The sequence below is a fragment of the Brienomyrus brachyistius genome, unplaced genomic scaffold (assembly GCF_023856365.1).
Source record: "Brienomyrus brachyistius isolate T26 unplaced genomic scaffold, BBRACH_0.4 scaffold71, whole genome shotgun sequence".
Classification (NCBI taxonomy): domain Eukaryota; kingdom Metazoa; phylum Chordata; class Actinopteri; order Osteoglossiformes; family Mormyridae; genus Brienomyrus; species Brienomyrus brachyistius.
In genome coordinates, this window is record NW_026042346.1 from 593875 (window position 1) to 616340 (window position 22466).

Sequence of the window (22466 nt, forward strand, 5' to 3'; positions counted from 1 at the left end):
GGCGGGCCCAGGTTCAGGCAGAAAGAATTAGTTACCCCATTACAGAGAGAGCGATGACAAGCACTTCCTATGTGATGCCCTCCTAATTGAGTAATGAGCCATTGGTAGGGGGTGGAGGGTGATGACGAGATCGGCCGAGCGCAGATTTGATTTGCAGCTAGAATGCAAGCAGTGCAGCTTTCTGGCTCAGTGGAGTGTAACTACTGCTGTGAAAAGCAGGACACAGCCTACAAAGTAACGTGAAGTGCTACAGCAAAGCATCTAGAGAGGGCCCCTCTACCTCTAACCTACTGGGACCCAAAGCCCAGAGAACATACAAAAAAACATGCTTCAAAACACTGGACCTCCTTTTCCAAACTATGCCCATTAATGGTGTGCCAGATCTGACATTATTCTGTCCTCCAGCTTTGGAGTCCCCCCCTGGGGTATTGGCGGTCCTGTTTTCAGACACCATGGTGTATGTATTTCAGCTTAATCAGACACCCGCCTGGCCTTAAACTTGCTTCTGTGACTCAGCAAATGCAGCAGAGAGGACAGACAGAGCAGGGGTGTGACCCCGAAATGTCACCTGGACAGGGCTGGGTAAAGGTGTGGAGGGAGGGGGGGCTGCGAGGTACCTGCCACACCGGCTCACCTTACTGATCAGCTTCTACAGAGCTGTGCAGGTGACACTTTAGGGACTCAGCACCTGCCACAAAGACCATTAGCATTAAATCTGAGGGATTTTAGCATAAACACACAACAAAAATGGCATTTTCCTTAATCTCTAACAACATGCTCTCAGCGGCTGGAGGTAAAACATGGAGTCAGCGTCACATAAGCAGGAATTACAGCACTATAGAGGAGAAAGTCACTTATAGTCAAGTCCTATAATCAAGAGAGTCTCTGGTATGTTAAAGCATTGGATAAATAAACATATATCCCTGCAAAAATACAGCTATAATTGCAAAGAACATGGGGAAAAAACAGCCCTTGGGAAGACAAAATATATTTATATACAACCTAGCCTTCAAAATATAAACCTTAGTGTTAATTGCATCTTTCCATTCCAGCTGTTCTGGGCTAGCGCCTGCGCCACACGTGAAGAGAAATTATAAAAAAAGTAAATAAAAACATCGAACTTAACATTAACTTGAAGGGATGAAAATCTATAGGGAGAAAAGGAATAATGACTTTTAAAATGATGAAACGGGAACGAATGGGGTGGGGGCAGGTACTCTTTATTGGAACCAAAAAAATACAAAATAAAATATAATAATAATATAATATTAATAATAAGGATAAACAGGTAGATGGGGGAATGGCAGCGAGATGGAGGGTGACGGAAGTTAGGAATTTAAAGAGCTCTTACACTCCGCCTTTATAGCGCCACAGTTAATGGGCACAAAGGGGCGGCGGGCTGCCTGGCGCAGCCTGATGAGGTCACGGCACATGTGACGGGCCAGCTTGGTGAGGCGTGTGGCCTGCAGCAGGAAGGCCTGCTTGGTCTTCATGGAGGACCTGGGGCTGTTGCTGTTTCGCATGGGGACCATGTGGGATGACTGCCGGGGACCGTGACTCCGTGGACGGGATTCCTGGGGGGCCCAGGGGTGGCAGCGGGGCGGGGAGAGAGAGATAGATAAAGAAGTGGAGGTAAAAAAAACCATCCCTATGCACAGCGCTGTGGCCTCTGGGAGAACTGTAACCCTAATCACATTATGTAAGAGGTTCCTGTGTGCCCGTATTTCTCCGATAGCTGTTTTGCGAGCAGCGGTTGCCATGCCGATGCTCTAACATCAGTCAACCTTATCGAATGACATGAAGACCACGGCAGTTTTTCGGCAGTAATGATTTTTCCGAGGTGCATTTTTTCACGAAAAAGAAAGGGGGGGGGGTTATCTGTAACCCTGTGGGACGCGGTGAGGATGGTGACAGGCAGATGGAGCGTGCAAGGTGTCGGGGGGGGGGGGCTTACAGTGGCTGCGGGACTGGGGGGCGCCTTTTCCTCGCTTTCGCTTCGGCTGGGCATCTTCAGCCCCCCGTACTTCTTCCAGTACGTCCAGCAAGACACACACAGGCGACACTGCATGTTGGGGGGGCCCCATGAGTACCACTGGGCAGACTGCATGGCTGGGGGGGTGGGGATGGGGGAGGGGACCAAGGTCAGCTGACACATAGACACTCCCACTGACAAACAACAGAGCATCTCTGAGGTCCAGAGAAAGTCAAACAATTGAATTAAAGTGCCCTTTTTATTTGCTTGTAACTGTGTCCTGCTGTTTTGAAACAGGAGGAATAATGTGATTCATCATCGACCCGATCAGTTGCAGGCCTGGTTAAGCCAGCAGGGAACTATTGATCAAGATCAGCAGAAATGAAAGAGCTGCCTGTAACGATGACAAAGGATAAGGGCTCTAGGAGGGCCAGCCGGCCACATGCCCCGGCCCCAGGGGGCCCCCGATACTCACTGAAGCAGCTCTCGCAGGCCCGGCCCACACCCGCCGTCTGATATCCACCTGGCCCCGCAGCACCGTTCACGGCGGCCATCTTGCCATTAGTGACGGAGATCTGGTTGGGGTTGGGCTTGTTACTACCGGTAACAGGAGAGAGAGAGAAAGGGCAGGAGGGAGACAAACCGAAATAAGGAGAAACTCGGAGGAAGGGAAGCAAGGGGGCATGCAGGAAGGGGCGGGAGAACTGGGAGGGACCAGGGGCTTCTGCAGTCAGAGCGACTCACTCACTATGTCGGGATGTAAACTTGCTTCAGCTTGCTCTCCGCTTCTGCCGCCTTCAGCCGCTTCTGATTGTGGGAGGGGCCGAGCAGAAGTGTGAGAAGACTTCTCATTGGACAAAAAGCCAACTCATTCATCACAGCAGTAAAACTCAGTGGCAGGTGGCCATGTGGCTAAGGATGACTGTGTAGTAACCCAATGATTACTAAGCTGGGCCCAGGAGGGGTCGTGTTGTTAAAACCTGGACTAGTTAAGTTTATAGTTAAGCTATCACATGGCATATCGCATGGCATATCGCATGGCATATCGCATGGCATATCGTTTGCCCGGGAAAAGGTCAAAATTCAGTTTGATGATTACTGAATGTGCATCGTTATTTCAACATCGTAAAGTTGAAATGTCGTGAGTCGAAGCACCGTAAAGTGAGGAGCATGAAAGATATGAAATCAAGCCACCTGCTGCACGTATCTGTCCGTGGTCTTCCACATGTAGTAATACTCGATGATGCTGGTCAGCGACTTCCAGGGAAGCTGGGAAGCACAGGAGAATCATGTCACTGGGGGCACTCAGTGTGACCTGCAAGGCTGCCGTAGAAGGAAACATGGAGGAATGTGTGTGTGTGTGTGTGGATTATATTACATTATGGGGACCAAATGTTCCAAAATATCGTATTTTGTTTGTTACTTATGGTTAAGGTTAGGGCTGGGTTGGGGTTAAGGTCGTCATGTTGGGATTGGAGTTCTCCCCATAGAAATGAATGAAGAGTCCCCACAAAGATATAATTACAAACCTGTGTGTGTGTGTGTCTGTGTGTGTGTGTGTGTGCGCCACAGGGATGGGAGCACGCCCACTGTCGGCTCGCTATGGGCAGGTGGCCGGTTAGCGTAACAGCCCGTGGTAAGTCCCACTGGGGGAGCTGAGAAATCCTAATGGCTTCTAACTGGCCACTGTATGTGTCTTCACGCCTGAGTATTAATCAAACAGCTCAGCTCCGGTGCCCATGGCCCTGGCAAACGGAGATGGATTTGGCCCAATATAGGGACTCAACAGGATCTGTTAATCTGGCTACACTACAGTCGCTGCCCCCCTGCACACAGACAGCCGGCAGGCGACAGGGAGGGCGTCCAAAGCTGAAGAATGGAGGTAGGCTGCCCGCCGAATTAACGGGAGGATATGGGTCATGATGTTCTCCGCCTGCCTGCATCCCATACAGACAGCAGGTGGGCGCAATGTCACAGCGCCCCCCAGAGATAAAAGAGAGACACCTGCTGGATCCGTTTGATCGGGCAGCCCTGCTCTCCGGAGTCTCCCTTATCACTCTCTCAATGCTATTTCTGTTTCAGTATCCTCCTCCAGGCCTGGTCAAAATCACTCCATCTCTCCTTCCTCTCACCTCCTCAATCACTTACATCAATTTGTCTCCTCTTTCCTTCTCAATCTCTACATCCGTGTCTCCTCCACCCCAACCCCCCCACAGTGATCCTTTAGTGGTGTCATCATTTCTATTCTATTCTCAATCGTTATCTCACTTTTACAAAACTCTCTCACTTTCATTTGTCAACTCTACTGCCATCTCCCTGCCTCCCTCTCTCTCACTGGCCCAGGCTCCCCGCCTCCCTCTCTCTCACTGGCCCATGCTCTCTGCCTCCCTCTCTCTCACTGGCCCAGGCTCCCCGCCTCCCTCTCTCTCACTGGCCCATGCTCTCTGCCTCCCTCTCTCTCTTTGGCACATCCTCTCTGCCTCCCTCTCTCTCATTGGCCCATTCTCTCTGCCTCCCTCTCTCTCATTGGCACATCCTCTCTGCCTCCCTCTCTCTCATTGGCCCATTCTCTCTGCCTCCCTCTCTCTCACTGGCCCATGCTCTCTGCCTCCCTCTCTCTCACTGGCCCATGCTCTCTGCCTTCCTCCCTCTCTCTCACTGGCCCATGCTCTCTGCCTTCCTCCCTCTCTCTCACTGGCCCATGCTCTCTGCCTTCCTCCCTCTCTCTCACTGGCCCATGCTCTCTGCCTTCCTCCCTCTCTCTCACTGGCCCATGCTCTCTGCCTTCCTCCCTCTCTCTCACTGGCCCATGCTCTCTGCCTTCCTCCCTCTCTCTCACTGGCCCATGCTCTCTGCCTTCCTCCCTCTCTCTCACTGGCCCATGCTCTCTGCCTCCCTCTCTCTCACTGTCCCATGCTCTCTGCCTCCCTCTCTCTCACTGTCCCATGCTCTCTGCCTCCCTCTCTCTCATTGGCCCACCGCCGCATGAGACTCACAAAGTCCTGCCGGATGTCGTTGAAGTCCTTGCCGTACTTCTCCAGCGCCTCCTCAAACAGGCTGGCCTCAGAGGCGCTCCATTCTTCCATCTCATCTCGACACAGCACCGGGCCGCCCTGGGGCACCAGCACACTGATGGCACTGGCCAGGTTGTAGCCGTGCCGGTGTAGAGTATCCATGGCATGAAACTGTTGAGTGGGGGGGGTGGGGGTGGCACAAAGGGAACAGTCTTAAAGCAGCACAGAGGGCTCAGACACATCTGCTCCAATTGGAAGGCAGGAAGTCACAGGTCCGCAGGGAATTTATATCTTCACATGCCACATCACTGGGTCACATGATTCTAACCTATAATGCTGACTGGGTGGATTTGGCGTCAGCTCAGTGATCATGAGTAAGGACCCTCCCAAGGGCCCCGATGCCCTAACTGAGGGTCCTAATTATTAAGGATGAGCAGTTTAGGGCGGCCGTGCCGACGTCAGCTCTGTGTTCATTCCTGCCAGAAGGAGCCATCGATCTTCTGACTGTCTGTGGGAGCGGCAGCAGGGTAGTCAGGCATGGAAGCAACACCAACAGCCACCCCTTCATCACGGCCTGCTCACACTCACATGGGGGGGAATGGGGGTGCCACTCCTTATTTCTCACTGGTTATTAAAACGCGATTTCCCCTGAGGCTAAAGCCCTGAATGTGTTTTGCTGGTGAGCAGCAGGCAGACAGGAGCTGGGCCTCAGTGTGCCTCTGATCAGGGGCTGGGCCTCAGTGTGCCTCTGATCAGGGGCTGGGCCTCAGTGTGCCTCTGATCAGGGGCTGGGCCTCAGTGTGCCTCTGATCAGGGGCTGGGCCTCAGTGTGCCTCTGATCAGGGGCTGGGCCTCAGTGTGCCTCTGATCAGGGGCTGGGCCTCAGTGTGCCTCTGATCAGTATGGGCACAATGACACCTTGGACAAAATGGACGAAAAGCAGAAAAGTGAGTTTGCTCTGGCTTCTGATTAAAAAGGAGCCATAAAACACAGCATGACTCCAGGGATTCTCCGGAGTGTCAGGCTGGAGGGGGGAGGGGCATCAGTCAAAGGAGAAAGGGAACACCTTCGACCGCTATGTGACAGCAAAGTGTGGGATACAGTTAACCCTCTGGGGTCTAGGGGTAGGGAACACACTTTCACTGACTGGCATGGTCACACATTTCATTCAATATCATAAACTTAATTCATGGCAAATAAATTATTTCTTATATATCTGTTTTGGCATTAACCTCGTCTTCATCTTAGTGTACTTTATAAATATGTCAGATTTATGTGAAGTTTGTGATTTGACATCAAAATATAGACATTGCAAATTGCAGTTTGGAACACTTGCAGAAACATTATAAAAGTACATGGTAAGCAATGGTAGCAGTTTGTTTTGATCCCAGGTATCTGATCACCAAAGTTTTGGCTACATGAAGATGACTAAATGGTGCAGTTGCAACATTCAGTTTGATAAATAAATAAGGAAATGAAGACTCATGTCACTATTTCTGGCTCCTTTCATTAAATATAGAATCTTTCATGTGCATGCAGGGCCATTCACACCTAGCCCTCCCCTTTTATGGCGCTGATGGGGATGTATCTGGATCGCATCTGGATCACCGCTGCGTTGTTCATCAAATTACCACGCGAATGCGATTTGAATATCCGGAAATGCGGATACTTATAATGCGAATAGCGACCTGCAGGTGAGGGCGGCGCTACACTCCCCCCATGCAGGTAAAACAAAGTAAGGTGACATGGTTTACTTTTCAGCCGATTTAACCTAATTTTAAACACTTTCATACTTTCGACAATGGACATTTTGAAAAGAAGACAGATTACGGATTTAGTCGGCATTTATTTCATGATTCTACATGAAGATTTCAGCAAGATATAAACTGAAATAGACGGGAAAAGTACGCTGCACCGCCAACGACGCACTCGACCCCAGAGGGTTAAAACTGATTCCTCTAACGCCGAGGTTTAATATGACCCTCAAATTAGATGCCTTTTGTTGTCAGAGAACTTCTACTTTGTGCAATGACAATAAAGCAGAATCTAAATCTAAAATAAAATGGAATCTGAAGGCCGTGTCTCAACAACTTGGGACCTGTAGGGGGCGCTGCGGAGCCAGTCCTCTCACCAGCGTGATGTCACGGGAGGCGGCAGCGGCGCTCATGTGGAGACTGGGCTGCCGGACAGAGCTGCTACAATCCAGCGCGCGGGCGAACGTCCCCACCGCCCTGTGGGAAAGAAGAGGATGAGGGTGAGCGCCTTCATCATGCCTCCCGTAAGCATCTCCAATGGGCCGAGGGGACTAAGCAAAGCAGCAACGGGCAGCCGAGTGCTCAGATGCAAATCCGTGTTATAGAGTTGGGGCCTAAGGTCAGCTGGCGCAGCGTGGGGGGGGGGGGGGGGGGGGGAATTAGCTGATACAAGAGAGCGACTGCAGCTCTACGTGGAAAATGGTCCAGAGTCACTTCCGGGGGGCGCCGTGCTCTGACAGGAGATGTAATTGGGTCACACAGCGGCTCGCTCATCAGCGGTCCGTTCACGGCGCCCGCCGTCTCCCTGACATTCGGAGGCTGATTGGCAGATGGCCCCCTGGGGCGGAGCAGACCTCACGCCTCCCACTCAAAATCAGAGATGACGCGCTCGCAAGAAGCAGCCGAAACTGGAGTGCAAGGTAGGAGCAAGTTTCACACGCGAACTCCTGTTCCTGCCCTGCTGCTGCTCCTGATCAGGGATCAGTAAATCACAGTCACCGGGTTCAGCTTAAAATGTAACAGAACCCAATACAGTCGATGTAGCAAGATCCCATTACTGCAGAAAAGCCTCCTCCATTAGCATGAAGTTACACTACAGCCATCACGGCCGCTCTATCGCCATATACGGGCGCTCGCTTGTTTGAAAGGCTGTAAATATTGACAGCGCTCATCAATACAGGCTGTCAATGTTAACCAAGCAAACGCGTCTGCTGTCATCAAAACTCATATTCCACCATACTGCTGGTGAAAAATCTCCAGCCACATTTACAAAGTCTTGTACTGTGCCAATCAGATGTAATTTGACTTGGTTTATGTAACCCACAATTCGTACAAGTTTGCTATACAGAGGCTCCTCTACTTATGAACAAGATACATTACAAGCGGCCGTTCGTAACTGGAAATGTTCGTAAGTCGTTATTGAACATTTTAAAGGTATAGGCAAGTACTAAGAACTAGGATGCTGGGAGTACGCATGCTACACTACTGCGCAGTGGGAGTAGCGGCTGGAAGTCGTACTCGGCAGAATTGGCGTTGCAGACAGGAAATGGGAGCCCAATGAACACAATTTGGACTTACAGTCCTCTTCGTTCGTATGTCTGAAAGCTCATAAGTTGAAGGTTCATAAGTAGAGGAGTATAGGTATATCACAATTTTTAACCACAGTCACTCAAAGGTCCAGCAGAACATCCCCTCCTGGGAGCTAACCAGCCGACCCCCTGCTGTTCAGCCTGTGGCACCAGCAATCCAGCAAACTGGTGCTGATTTACCGCCTTGTTCTCCCCTGTATCTGACTGGTGTTCAGAAAAGCCCCTAATTTACCCCCTGGTCCAGACGAGTGTGGCAATCGGCCCCTTTCCCCCTCCATTCACAGGACCCTGTTGTGAGTAATGACCCCTCAAATGGCCCCACAATGGACCAGCTCCGCCATCTTTAGATCTTCAATGGGAGCCTGTCGAAACTCTGTAATTGCCTAAATCTAAAAGCCCTGATTGAGGACGAGGCTATAATTGATTATTGACTGATCGTGGAGGGCATCTATGAAAAGACATTCAAACCCCCGACCCCCCCCCTCCCCCACCCCGTATTGATCCGCTGCGTGCTTAAAGCCCAGGGGCAGTGACACACATTTGAAGAGTGTAATCGCACCATACACCACCGACGATTGCCTTTAAATACACACTAAAAACAATCGCTTCTGTGGGACTAAAATGAGATGTCCTCGGGGAAGAAAAAAGATAAGGCAGGCGCTAAAATTCACCAAACATACTGTCAGCCCCCTTTGTGTCCCCAGATTACCAATTTCAGGTAAGTCGCCAGCTACACACTTTGGGTCACTGAATGAGCCAGAGAACTAAATTAAATCAGTAGAGACAGTGAGAACTACTATTACAAAGAAAATACTTCAATGAGCCACCGAATTGCAACATTAAATTATGTCACAAACTGGGGGTGGGGGCTTCAGCATATTTTGCTGATTGCGATCGACCAGTTAGCCACCAATGAAATAAAGCATCTCCCATTAATCATCTAGCCATCGACCTGGGCAGCCCTGTTTTATTGTAACTGGTCTCAGCAATCCTCTATCCCCTGTCAGTCCCACTTTATTTCAAATTTGAGAACGTCACCCAAAGTACCGCAGCATGTCATTCACTACAGTTCGCTGCTGGTAGCCATGGCGATATCGAAGCAGAGTACAAGGACAGTTTTCCGAGTTGCTGTTTCAGCCTTCGATCACTCCTTTACTTAACATTTTATTAATATATTGGGCACTTTTGCCTAAGTGACTTACAGTAGAAATAGGGTTACAATCTGCGCATGCTCCCTGGGATTTGAACCCATGACCTTTGTGTTGTTGGTGCAGCGCTCTACTTGTTCGAGTACTCAATGTCTCAAAGCTCCAAACTCAGCGCAAGTACAGATTCCAGCAGGCATCTCACGCAGAGGAGGGTGCAAAACCTCTGGAGATGAAAGGTGAATGGTGAAGAGGGAGTCAGACACCTACCTGGCCACCACGAGAAACTGGTCGATCTGCTTGCTGGTCAGGGGACACTGGGGATCCCACATCTTCTCCTCCAGCTTGGACTGATCTCTATCGTCAGGCTCTCCTGGTGAAACAAGGTGGTGGTGGTGGGGGCTGAGTTGTATTTCATTCACGCTTTATTTACTTAATGTGTGTGGTACTCAGCTGACATCAGCAGAACGACGTGGATGGTTCTCACAGCATGATGTATTAATAATCCTAACACAGCCGTCCATTTATTGCAGCGGGTGGGAAAAAAAAGTCCATAATGAAAGAACTCATCATCCGGATAAAAATACATAAAAAGAAAATTACTATTCTGTTGACTAGTCAATGCTTTTACTAGACACTGCTGGATGTTTCACTCGGGGGATTAACAGTAAGGTCACCAACCGGCTATGAGGCCAATTCTTTAAGCACTACGCCACCTGCTGCCCAGGAGTCCAATTTACTGGATAGAGAGAGATGCACACGGAACAGAGGCAATATGTGTCTCAGAAAAGTAAAAAAAAGGAGCATAACCCACCCACCTACCCCCTGGAAACTGGGGGAAACCCCCATTTCTTTACGGTTTCATTGAAGCACTGTTGGGAAAGTCTGGGAACGTCGGCAGCAGAGCAGCCTGACAGGCGCAGAATAAAACTAACGGCTGTAAAGAGAGAGAAACAGCGAACAGGACTACAGTGAGGCAGCAGAGGGAATTAGTGAATAAATCACAGCAGGTAAACAGGTCCGGGGGCGTTAATCAGCCCCCCGCATCCATGGGAACACAACTACTCCAGATGGGGGGTGCAGACTCAAATGCCTAAGGCTGTCCCAACAGTTAGGAATTAGTGCACATTGGGGGGGCTTTTAAAAAGAGTAATTGCTAATTAAGTGCAAATACGTACTTTCTTCAGATGTAAAAGCAAGCTGTTGTACCGTGCCTGGACACAGACACAGGCCCGCTCTCCCCGCTTTAAGGTGCATTTCATTTCCCGTAGCCGGCATGCGACACTCAGACCCACATCTTGTAATCCCCTGCAACACTCAAGGGCGCTCTGATCGCCCCCGGCCCTCACCCTCGCCCCCGCCTCATTCAACCTGTCTTTCCTAATTACATGTGCTTATCCCTGCCTCACTTTTGAAATCAGCCGATGGCCAGGCGAGACAGTGAGGAGAGATGAGTGGGTTACACGAAAACTAGCTCTAGGTCGCTCATAACCACCCCCCCCAAGCCACCTCCATCCTTCAGCAGCAGGTGGGTGTTCATTAAAAAAAATAACAACACTACTGTCTCTCTGGTGCCAGACAGATATTTTAGCAGAAACGCCAAGATGGAATCTGAACCCTTCAAGAAACTTCAGCTCTAAAAAGTGGTCCGCAAACAGTAATAGCAATCATAACAGCTCTTCAAAGTGGGGGTGGCAGGCATGTCAGTCAGGGGGATTGTGGGTATTTCGGACGGCAACTTCACAGAAGGGGCCACGCTATTTGCAGTATCAAATCTAGAGCATATCTTTCAGTGGTTTGGATCAGAGTGTGCCAAGCAGTGGCAACAGAAAGTAGGTGAGATCCAATCCCAATCCCAAGCACTGCTCCACTGGCGCTCTGGTGTTGTTCCACTGGATACAGTAGATGAACGGTATGTCTATAAAGACAGACGCACTGCATCCTGTTATCTCCACATTAATAACTAAACTCCAGCTTGGAGGTGTGCCAGCTTAGCTTTCCCTGCCCCCCGAAACCCCCAGAGGGCACTGGAGGGACACAACCCCAACCCTCTCCCCACATGCTCTAATGGGCTGAGCTCATAGTCCATCACGCAGCAGTATGGCGTAGCCGTGGTTGCAAGACACTTTTGTGGCTCCCACTTGTGAGAGGGGGGGGTTGTGGGGGCAGATATGGAAAGTGGTCGTGCCGGTCAGAAGCTGGATGGAGAAACTGCCGCGTGACTGAAAAGGAAAGCCAGGCAAAAGCAGAGCCAAGGAGAGAGTCTGTGAGGGGCGTCTGTGTGGGGCGTCTGTGAGGGGCGTCTGTGAGGGGCGTCTGTGAGGGGCGTCTGTGAGGGGCGTCTGTGAGGGGCGTCTGTGAGGGGCGTCTGTGAGGGGCGTCTGTGTGGGGCGTCTGTGTGGGGCGTCTGTGTGGGGCGTCTGTGTGGGGCGTCTGTGTGGGGCGTCTGTGTGGGGCGTCTGTGAGGGGCGTCTGTGAGGGGCGTCTGTGAGGGGCGTCTGTGAGGGGCGTCTGTGAGGGGCGTCTGTGAGGGGCGTCTGTGTGGGGCGTCTGTGTGGGGCGTCTGTGAGGGGCGTCTGTGAGGGGCGTCTGTGAGGGGCGTCTGTGAGGGGCGTCTGTGAGGGGCGTCTGTGAGGGGCGTCTGTGAGGGTGCCCGTCACAAGCTGAAACGTGTCTCTGTTTCTTTTTGCACCCGTCTTAACAAGAACGCACTTGACGCCGCCAATCTGCTGCATTATTCAGGGAATTTGTGAATTGCGACTAATTACAGCCAAACGGTATTCTGGGAACAAGCCTCTGCTTTAGGAAGAGGAACATTCCGGCATTAGCTACACGGCTGGGGAGGGGGAGTCTGCCGTCAGTGCAACCTGTTATGGTGTCATTAGGGACTGACTCCTACTGACCAGAAGGCCGCAGCCCAAACGACACCCCCGCCATCCTCTGGGGTGTCAGAATCAATGAGACCACAGTGTTCAAACTGCACCTTGATCAACAAACCAGATTTGTGACAAAGAGCATTTTCACAGTCCCTCACTCAAGAGTACAACACCAGAACAGCACGTTTAACAGTTACGCCCCAGAAAAAAAATCATAGCTGGAGCAGGTGCCTGCTCTCCCCTTCAGGAAAACACGACACAGAGGACAGAGAACAAATCAGCTTAATGAAGGAGGTACTTCATGCACCTATCAGGTATCTGCTTTGCAGGAAACTGGATACAAAACTTTGAAATGAGTACACTTAATAGAACTAAATTCAAGGTAATTACTAATCTAGCTAAGGTCCCACACTCAGTGATAGTCTCAATCTTTGCTTCATATAAGAAGAACAATTGGAGAGGTCAGAGGTTGGTACTACACACACAAAATAATTTCAGCCCTAGCTGCCTTAATTTGGCTTGTCCTGTGGACGGAACGTTCCATCGTGGGCGGGTTGTCCACCAACGCCCCAACAGTTAAAATGAAATGCCTGCGGTGAGAATTAAGCATCCACAGTGAGGCTAAAGCCCATCCGATCAGCATGGGGGGGTGTCACACAGCATAGCCCTTAAGGAGGAGAGCCAGAGAGAGAGAGAATCGGAGCTGAGAGAGAAAAGAAGAAAATAACTCGACACACACAACCGACAAAATGTTCCTATTTGCAGAAGGAGCCAGCGGGAGGCCTAGCAAAGTCCTACTAGGGGGGGGTGGGATGGAGGGGGTTATAAGTGTTCTTCCCTACAGTGTAGCCACCTGCAGTGGGGGGGGGGGGTTCATTATGAGCTCTCATTCATATTACTGTGAGGATGATGAAAGTGGCAGGACTCTGACACCACGTATTATATAGGAAAATAACGACCAGCACTACAGGCAGGGGGTGGACCCACTGTGCAGAGCCCCCCCCCCACCCCGACACCCCCCAGCAGAAAATCGGTGCCGGCAAAACCCTTTGAGGCCTGGAAAATCACTCCGTGCAATGTGCTCTGAATTATTCAGAATCAGAGATGGGGGGGGGGGTGGGGGGGATGGGTAGATGGAACATGAAAATTTAAATATTGCCTATTTAAGGGAAAGAGTGGTGTTTTTCCAAGGTGGACAAAGTTTTTTATAAAGAGACTGAGACAAGAGGGGAATGTTGAGCGAATGATCATTTCCTGACCTTAAATACGTGCCCAGGTAACGACGCTGGGGGGGGAGGGGCTAGCTGAGCCTGGCTCATAGAACTCTCATCCCGCCCTCAAGCCCTGTCCAGCCGGACCTCCACGACGCACCACAAAGACCTGACCACATGTCTTTTTGGCTGTGATTCAGCGCGGCCAGGAACAAGGCGGGACTGGGGCCGTGGGGCGAAACACCTAGCGGCACCCCAGTGGTCCCCGGGCAATCTGCAAGCACTTCCACTGGAAAAGGCGGAAATGAGTCGCATACTTAAGAGGCCATTAGCTTTCAGAGTCAGAGGGGCAAACAACAGTGGGGCCCTGACAGGCCGCAGAGGAGTGGGGGTGCGTGGAGGCCGCGCACTTGAGAGTCACCACCACGCAAGTCGGGCTCCAGCCTCCCGAGTGACATTACCTCCATCCCGGCGGCTGATTGCTTTGCAAATCCTGACCTTCTCAGCGCTACACGCTCCAGTTCAGCAAGTAGGGAGGGGGCACTGGGTAAGGAGGGGGTGATTCAGGGAGTGCAGTGCCACACGGAGGCTGATTAGCCACTGGACACACCGTCAGAAGCAGAGGTCTAGCTCCACCACCCAACAGGGGGGGTCATGTGACCAGGTTGCCATAAGTATGGAGGTGTTTGGGTTTTATCTACAATGGATCCACACCCAGGAATCTCCGGCACAATCTGGAAGTCACTAAATGACCGAGGCGTTGAAGGAATGCATCCGGGCGCAAGAGCCGGTCCCCTGCATGGAGAAGCGGAGGAGGGGGCTTTGACCTGTCCTGGCGAGGCAGTAAACGGGGGGCATAGCACGATTCACAGCATATCCCATCAACATGACCACCTTCCTGGGAGGCACATAGGGAAGAGGGGGCGAGGTCGCCCTGACTCGGATAAGCTGGGGGAACGGGTTTAACACGTTCTGTCGGCCTCTGGAGATCAGAGCTGCAATTTCATGCCTGGTTACCTCTGCCCGCCCCCCCGAATCCTTCATTCAAAGCAGTATTTATTTATATATCTGTATCTATTTTTCTCCACGCCCCTTTGAACATCACAAATCAAACCCATCACTGAACATCAGGAGCCGCTCAGGATCATGTCACAATGGCTGTGCCATGGCAACAGACCTGCGGGAATTCCACATGGCATCCGGCCGCCACGCTGCCCGTCACAAAAAGGGCGTGTACCTGAAAATCTGAAGCGCGAGGCTGCGACACTCGCGCATCTTTATTTCTCAGCTCAAAAAATGTCAAACAAATGACCAGGGGAAAATATTTATGTAAACCAGGCAACAAAAAAATCCCACATTCAGAAAACCCATTAGTGCTCTTTACCGATGGTTGGATTTAATGAGAACAGAAATGATGTAATGAGACAGATAAATGAGGGATAATGGAGCCTTGGCCAGCGATACGTCCTTACTGAGTGTTTTCTGGTATCAGATTAAATCAAAAGCATTATTTCTGCTCTTTTTCATAATGAGCGGTAAGAAGACACTGCCAGCATCCGCCAAGATGGCCTGCTGGTATGGAGTGTTGTGAGAGGGAGGGGGGCGTTGGCCGCATCTCCCATGCCACCGAGCGGCATTTGGCGATGCCTGGGCTGGCTGGAGGGTGCCAAGCAAAACATAGAGGGATTCTGGCCTGTGGAGCCGTGCAGATGAATAAGCGGACAGAGCCGGGGTCGGTGTGAGCCAGCCTGCATGCGCGAGAGGCCACGAGGACTAGGGCAATGGGCGCGACACACACGCAGGCCGCACCAGGAAACTCACCCTCCGGCAGCATATCTGGAACGTCGGCCTGGAAGCGGAGGCCCACGCGGATCTCCCCTTTGTCCGCCAGCAGGGTCTTCTGTGTGGGGTCGTACACCAGCGAGTAGAAGAAGGTGTCCTGGGTGGAGGGGTGTGTGTGTGTCACATTTCAGCAAAACGCTTTGCACCAGGAGGAGGAATGCAGACAGCTAACCCACGTTTCCAGACACATCCCGCAGACGTACCTCTTTTTCCAGGTACGAGAGGACGGCCTCGGTCTCATTCAGCAGCGCCACGCTGCACTTCCCCCTAAGGTTGGAGGGGACACAGGAGAGGTGGTTGGAAAACGAGGCCATGGGGGTCTAAACAGCAAGCAAGCTGAAGACCTAGAAGGGCGCTGTTGGAGGAGGCAGCTATGGATCTGGCCAATCAGCAAGGCTGAGGGATGGGGTCGTCTGGGGGGGGGGGGGGGGCTGTTTGTCAGGAGCCGGTCACACGAGGACACTATTTGAATACCTTATATATACAAATCTGACAGATGCAAGTAATTAAAAATTGATTTGCTAAAGGTGACTACTTATCCATCTGGGTGGCTGAATATTTACCGAGGCAATTCCAGTTAAGTGTCTCACTGAAGACCGAGGCCTTGCTGCCGATGCGCTTGACACACCGCCGCGAACGCATGCGGCTTCCCCCGCCTCGTCAGGTAGGAGGTGCAGCGGTGAAATGACCGCCGGGGGCAGCAATCCGGTACAGGCGAGACACTCTTCATCAGCGCAAATATCGACCGGCCCAAGTGATTGAAAGGATTACACAGCTACTCCCCAGAACCCCATATAATTCACCTGGAGAAAAACTCTCCATAGCCAAGCACCCACTGGGAGAGACGCAGCCAGACTGGACCTCCCTACCAGCTCCTCCCATTGTCGCTCACGGACCTGATCCCCGGCAGCCCCCTGCACACCCACTCCCCATAACTCCCGTTTTTATTTTGCTTTCTACGCAGTGCAGTGCCATCTATCAGTCCATTTCTCGCTCTCCCAGTCCTCCCCATTCCCACATTAAAGACCCTGTCCAGTTCATTTTATACCCTGAAAGCCCCTGATCGTGAAGCCCAGGGGCGGCGGACACGCACCGGATATGCGTAGCTGGCAGTGACTCATACTGCCGCGACAGGAAAAGCTCGCGATGCCGCAGCTGGTGCTTCTGCTTCTCATTGAGCTCGGGGTCTCGGGGACCCTCCTTCTCCTCCTCCAGGTCTCCTGTGTGACACAGAGGCTAAGGCTCAGGTAGAGGCAGGAGAGCCCTCATTATCAGCTCCCAAAAATGGAGATGTTTCTCATTAATATCACACGGCTCTGAGGCGGGAATCCTGCGGATCAGCTGTTTGGTTCCGAGATAATTAGCATTTGCGGGTTTGGTTCCCGCAGTTCTGAGACAACGGTAATTAGCATGCAGGACCTCTGCAGATGTTGGCCTCAGGCGAGCATGCGGAGGGTTGTGAGACCTGTTGCGCTCGATTCATTTTAAACATACCGCAGAAATCAAATGATTAACTCATAAATGATTATATTTTGTGCGACACACGCATGGGGTACCGGGCCCAAGGCCACGGCGACACGTGACACACACGTGCACACTCACTCGCGTGTTTGTCCGCCAGCTGGATGAGGCTGTGGGAGATGTCTCTCCGTCTGTAGAAGCAGACCACCTTGGCTTCCACGTTCCCGCTTGCTGTCTGAAAGGCAAAACGCACATGTGCAAGACCTCAGCCACTGGAGCAGGGTTTAAGGAGGTCTACAGATAACGGCAGGGAAAGAGTTTGCAGGTAACATTTAATATGAAGAGTTCAAGAGAATCATTTTCAGGAATCAAGACATCTTACAGAAGAAAAAAAAATCAGTAAAGAGTTTTACCAGACTGACATATTACATAAATTAAATAACCGCATCATCTGTTCATGAATATGTGGGGGAAATGGAACAGGAGGTCCGCACACGCGCACACACGCACACACACACACGCACACACACCTACAGGCAACATCATTTTAACACATGGCGACGCCTTGTGTATGCAAGTGGTGAACAGTCTGCTTTTCAGATGAGCGGCTGACATTCGGTCTCCACTGTTGACTGTCTGGAACTGGCTTTGATAATTAACAAAAGTGAATTGGTTATTAATGTACAAAACAGGATGTCGATATCGAACAAAATCATTACAAGTTTGCCTTTACTCCTCACACTACCCCGCCCCGCTTCCCCAAAGTGTCCCCCGTGGCCCACCCCCCCCGGGGCCGCTCAGGAAGCCCCGAGAAGGCCAGCCTGACCAAAATTGTCTGCACTTCTTATTAATTTTGCATAAATTACAACTTGTATCTCTGGGGTAGCAGCTGATAAAGTACAAGTCTAATTCCCCGGATAGTGCTGCCAGGAACGCAGGAAAGAGGAACGGACACTTATCAGACAGAGGGAGACAGGTAGATGGATAGGTGGTCCCTCTCCTGACTCAGCCGGGACTGCTCCCCCCGCCCCCCCAGATGTGTGGTGTTTATGCTCCTTTCATCGTCGCCTCGGATGTGTCCAAAACATCCAGGACAAATAGCCCGATATGTTCATTAAGAGACTGTCTCATTTCCACAGTTCTACGATGACAGTTTAATTAAGGCGGGATGATTAATGACTGGCAGGAGGTGTGTATCTCGTCTTTTCTGGGGAGGGGGACGGAGCATGGAATCCTATGAGATATACGCCACCATTTTACAATCCCAATAACATCTCTCGGTCTGAGTTACCCGACCCCCCCAACATCCTTATCAGTATACCAGTACAAAAGACACTTTTGTGTTTTGAACTTTACCGAACAATGCCGACCGTAATTACACCACCAGCCCCCCCACGCCCCCCCATCTTCCAAGCTGCCCTTTTGAAGACTGGGCCTGCAGTAAGAGCCTCACATAACCAAAGTTTCAAAGCTCCACACAGGATCAGCCTTTGTTATCAACCTGCAATTTCACACGTACCCAAGCAATAACTGTAGAAAATGATATGGAATTACTGCTGAACAGAAAAGAAAAACAAGCCGAAAGTGATTTAACACATTTACTTCAACAGAAAGCTAAAGAAACACCTAGTAACCAAATATAAACACCCCCCCAGTCCAAACACCATTTGGTGTATATACATACTCTGATATAGTCATACTGTCAGCCAAATCATAATCCTTGACTAATTCTCAGAGACCATTTCTGACTCCCACTATTTCACTCATCTGTGCACGTTATTTGGCCTCTGCTCCAAAGCAAAATGACTCATTCCAGCCATTTAGTGGCACCCAGCACCTATGTCCCCCATCTCTAAATGGTCCACGCTGTCAGCCACTGCCAGACTGTATTTCATTCCCATCATTTAGTTTGGGATGAAGGCTTTTATTTTGGTCTGAACTCCCCACGACACATTTTCTTTGAACACACACACAAAAAACAGCAGGTTTTCTCACTAAAAACTGTGAAAAACTCCATTTTTGGGGCCTAATGGGGAACAAACCTATGGGACAAAAGGACTGAGAAGACTGAACGGGGGGGGGGGGGATATAACAGGTGGGTGAAGCTAACTACAGACTGTCCCCAACTTGCCACTGGGTTCCGTTCTGACTAGGGCTGGGCGATATCCAATATTAATATCGACATTGCATGTTATGCGCATGCAATTCCCACATCGCCAGGTCCATGACTGTCACCTGGGTTGATATCAGGAATGTTTTTTCCTACCTTCATACTGTCCTGGCATTATACCATGAGCACGGCGCGGTGCTCTTAAGTTTCGCGGAAACATTTTCACTCAGTCATGGGAATCAAAACTTCGCAATCGCAATTTTAACAATCGTTTCTTTTCAAGTACACGTGGAAAAAATCTATTTAAAAATCTATTTTAAGACCGACGCTGCTTTTGCACGAGTTCCGCATGCATTCTCTGACCTGCTGAAATCAAACGCATTCGTGACAGATTTAACAAAATGAGTGGGGAGGAGGAAAGTGCACAAGAACTGGTTACTAAAAGCCATTTGCCTTCTGTCATATGAAAATATTTTGGATCCCATTGAGATGATATTGAGCAGAAGCCAATGATTTGTCGGCAGCAACATCCCAAACTTATTTGTCAGACTGTACTGGTAGATAAGTTCAATTTGGCTAGTTAGTTTTGGGTGTATTCTGAACACTTTTTTGCTTTATAAATATTGCAATATTTATCGCAAAAAAATCCCACTGCAATTTTTGACATCTTTCTAATATCGTGGGGCCCTAGCATGTCGAAATGGATGTATGTGAGAACAGGATAATCGCATTAATTCTTTTGTGAGAATAAGACAGGGCAATGTGAGGGCAATGCGAGGGCAATGTGAGGGCAATGCGAGGGCAATGCGAGGCTGCGAGGGCAATGCGAGGCTGCGAGGGCAATGCGAGGCTGCGATGGCAATGCGAGGGCAATGCGAGGCTGCGATGGCAATGCGAGGCTGCGATGGCAATGCGAGGGCAATGCGAGGCTGCGATAGCAATGCGAGGCTGCGATGGCAATGCGAGGGCAATGCGAGGCTGCGATGGCCACGCTTTCCCACGGCAACGCTGTACGGCATGCAGCACACACTTGGTAGCATGGCGAAGTCAAGCATAGAGCCACCCGGAATTTAATTTTACATATATTCACTTTTCTATTGTAAACTTTAGTCATGTGTGCAAGTCGTAGTAAGTTGCGTAGCATGTTAGTCAGGTACAATCTGTACAGACAAATGCATGTTCTTTTCTATACCATAAAGCCCCAGTAAACCCCAAAAGCTGAGTTACTGCTTCCAATCTCCCTCTTACCTTCACACATAACAAACTTACTTCATATTAGTTACATGTATCCTCGACCCTCCAATTAAACATCCAAGGCCTCGCACATCAAGCCCTCTAAAGACCACTTTTACTTATGGACAGAGGGCGAATCGCTGATGAAGGAGGCCGTGACGTGACAGTGTTCCTAATCATCAATGAAGCTCATCAATGAGCCAGGCCTGGCTTGCTTCATCACAGGGAGGAGGCCCTTCCGTATTGATCCCCTTTATCAAATGGATGATGCTTCAGCCAAAAACCATGACCCAACCATTGCGATTCGGAGGCTGATCTCGGCCGCAAAGCCCTGACTACGGGGCACTTGCAAGAAGTCGAACCTTTTTTGAGATTCCACACTGAGATGGGAATTGTCTGAAATGACACGTGGCCTAAAGTCAAGACACACACCATGATTTTCTACATTATATACCAAACCAATCTCAGGAGACTGAGTCTACAAATAAGTGTCTATATAGATCTTTGTGACATGTGGCAGCTCTTCTCCCACTGTGCCGCAGACAACTGAAACTGGGCCACCGGTCTCCAACTCTCCTAATGAACGAACACAGGTTCTTCTTGAGGGCTCCCTCTTAACTGAACAAGGGCTGTGGATCCTCCAAGCTCAGTGATAAAAGGTGACATTGACCCTTCCTTTGGCTGCAAGAACATTACGCAAGGTGGAGAAACTTGGTGGTTGACAGCAATGTCCAAACTCAATTCCTCTTTAAAGCCTGGCAATCCCAGCATGCACCAGCTGGGCAACAGATACCCTCGAAAGTCCACTTATCAGATGAAGTAAAGGAGATACTGGCTCCCAAACACTAACCAGGATTCAAATGAAAAGCAGTCAATATCCAGAAGCAGCTTTAGGTGTCGACGGCCAGACAGACAGACGTCTGATTGCTTCTGGGTACATCCATAAACAGGAAGTCATGAAAAATGAACTCAAAATACCAGCAGTTCTTTTCAGATAGCCTCTGTCTCCAAGACCTGCCCAAAACTAAACATATTACAGCCAATTGTGTATATCGTGCTGTTCCACCATTGCTTCAATCTTACCGACAGACTAGATGGACCCTAAGCATAAATGTTAAGGTCCATTCACAACTCTGCAACATTCTGAGCGATAACACACAGATGTTAACCGTGTCCGACGTGAACCTTCAGGACCGAGCAACCGAAGAAGGAATGAAGGTCTAAGAGATAAACTGAGAATAGTATCTGAGGAGGAAAAAGAAACAAGAGACTGGCTTCTGAGCAGGACATACATAAAGAGCTGGGGGCCATACTGAGATCCAATGAGTCGATGGGTCATGTGACCCGTGTTGTCATAGGTAAACACCCGTCACTGTGAAGGCTGCCTTTAGCAGAAAGGTTACACCCAAAAAGAGGACACTACCTTATGCCACTTTTATGACAACAGTAAAAAAAACAAAAAAAAAAACAACTGTATGTCAAGAATCATTCAGGCAGAATATCAACTATATAGCTCAAGCAATTAAAAAGTTAGGCAATACGAATAGAATGGGTGGTGTATGGATCAGACATGTGAAGACTCCGATGGCCCAGTTGAGTTATACACCCATTTCGCTATACTATACCTTATTCAGCTCTTCTATCCGCCTTATCAGATAAGGGTTGCTGGAAGAGTTCTCAAAGAAGACATAGTCTGTAATAACATAAAGAAGCACAGAAATACACTGTAACACTAGCGGTGATCGGTCTGTAACAAATGCAAAAACTGAAACACCAGGGGTCTCTCGTTTAAAGGCACAGAATCTGACTCGTTCGCCGACTGTATCTGCAAAAGTCGCCGATGATTAGCTGTGGACATGCACGCAGGATGTCCGCTACTGTTAAAAGGCTTGCATAATGTGGCATTTAAACACTATTGACCTGTACACTTTCCCTGTGTGTTAATTCAAATAGTTTAAGCAATACATTAAATGTCAATACCTGGACAAAAAAAAAATTCTGTGGTATAGATGAATTATGTTCAATGTGCAGACCGAGTACTGCGCCGGTTACCCCCATTAAAAGGTTTTCTTACAGCATTCATTTTTAAAGTTATAGAATTCGCCGAGTTTACTTAATGGGTGATAATGGGCAGCAGTTTCAAAAGCCATTTTTTGTCAATGCAATCCACGAATTCAAGACTCCAAAACTACATAGTGAAGCAATTCTTGACCCAAACTTTACTCTCTCCACGTGTGCTCAGAAAAAGTCAAGAAACAA

General features: G+C 49.8%; 1 protein-coding gene across 3 annotated transcripts in view; it reads right to left on the reverse strand.

The window, feature by feature from the left end:
- The window catches only part of LOC125726421 (metastasis-associated protein MTA3-like), a 38156-nt gene that overhangs the window by 14254 nt on the left and 1436 nt on the right, over positions 1–22466 (reverse strand). For 2 of the 3 annotated variants that reach the window (XM_049002804.1, XM_049002803.1), the window contains exons 2-14: positions 21833–21900; positions 17006–17099; positions 16497–16623; positions 15607–15670; positions 15383–15500; positions 9745–9847; positions 7118–7217; positions 4969–5157; positions 3167–3241; positions 2721–2779; positions 2448–2569; positions 1955–2109; positions 1352–1574 (exon numbers count right to left, since the gene is read on the reverse strand). In XM_049002804.1, the coding sequence (XP_048858761.1) occupies positions 1352–1574; positions 1955–2109; positions 2448–2569; positions 2721–2779; positions 3167–3241; positions 4969–5157; positions 7118–7217; positions 9745–9847; positions 15383–15500; positions 15607–15670; positions 16497–16623; positions 17006–17099; positions 21833–21900 (1497 nt within the window). Of the gene's footprint in view, positions 1–1351; positions 1575–1954; positions 2110–2447; positions 2573–2720; positions 2780–3166; positions 3242–4968; positions 5158–7117; positions 7218–9744; positions 9848–15382; positions 15501–15606; positions 15671–16496; positions 16624–17005; positions 17100–21832; positions 21901–22466 lie in introns of all 3 variants that reach the window. The other variant, XM_049002802.1, reaches the window with a different exon arrangement.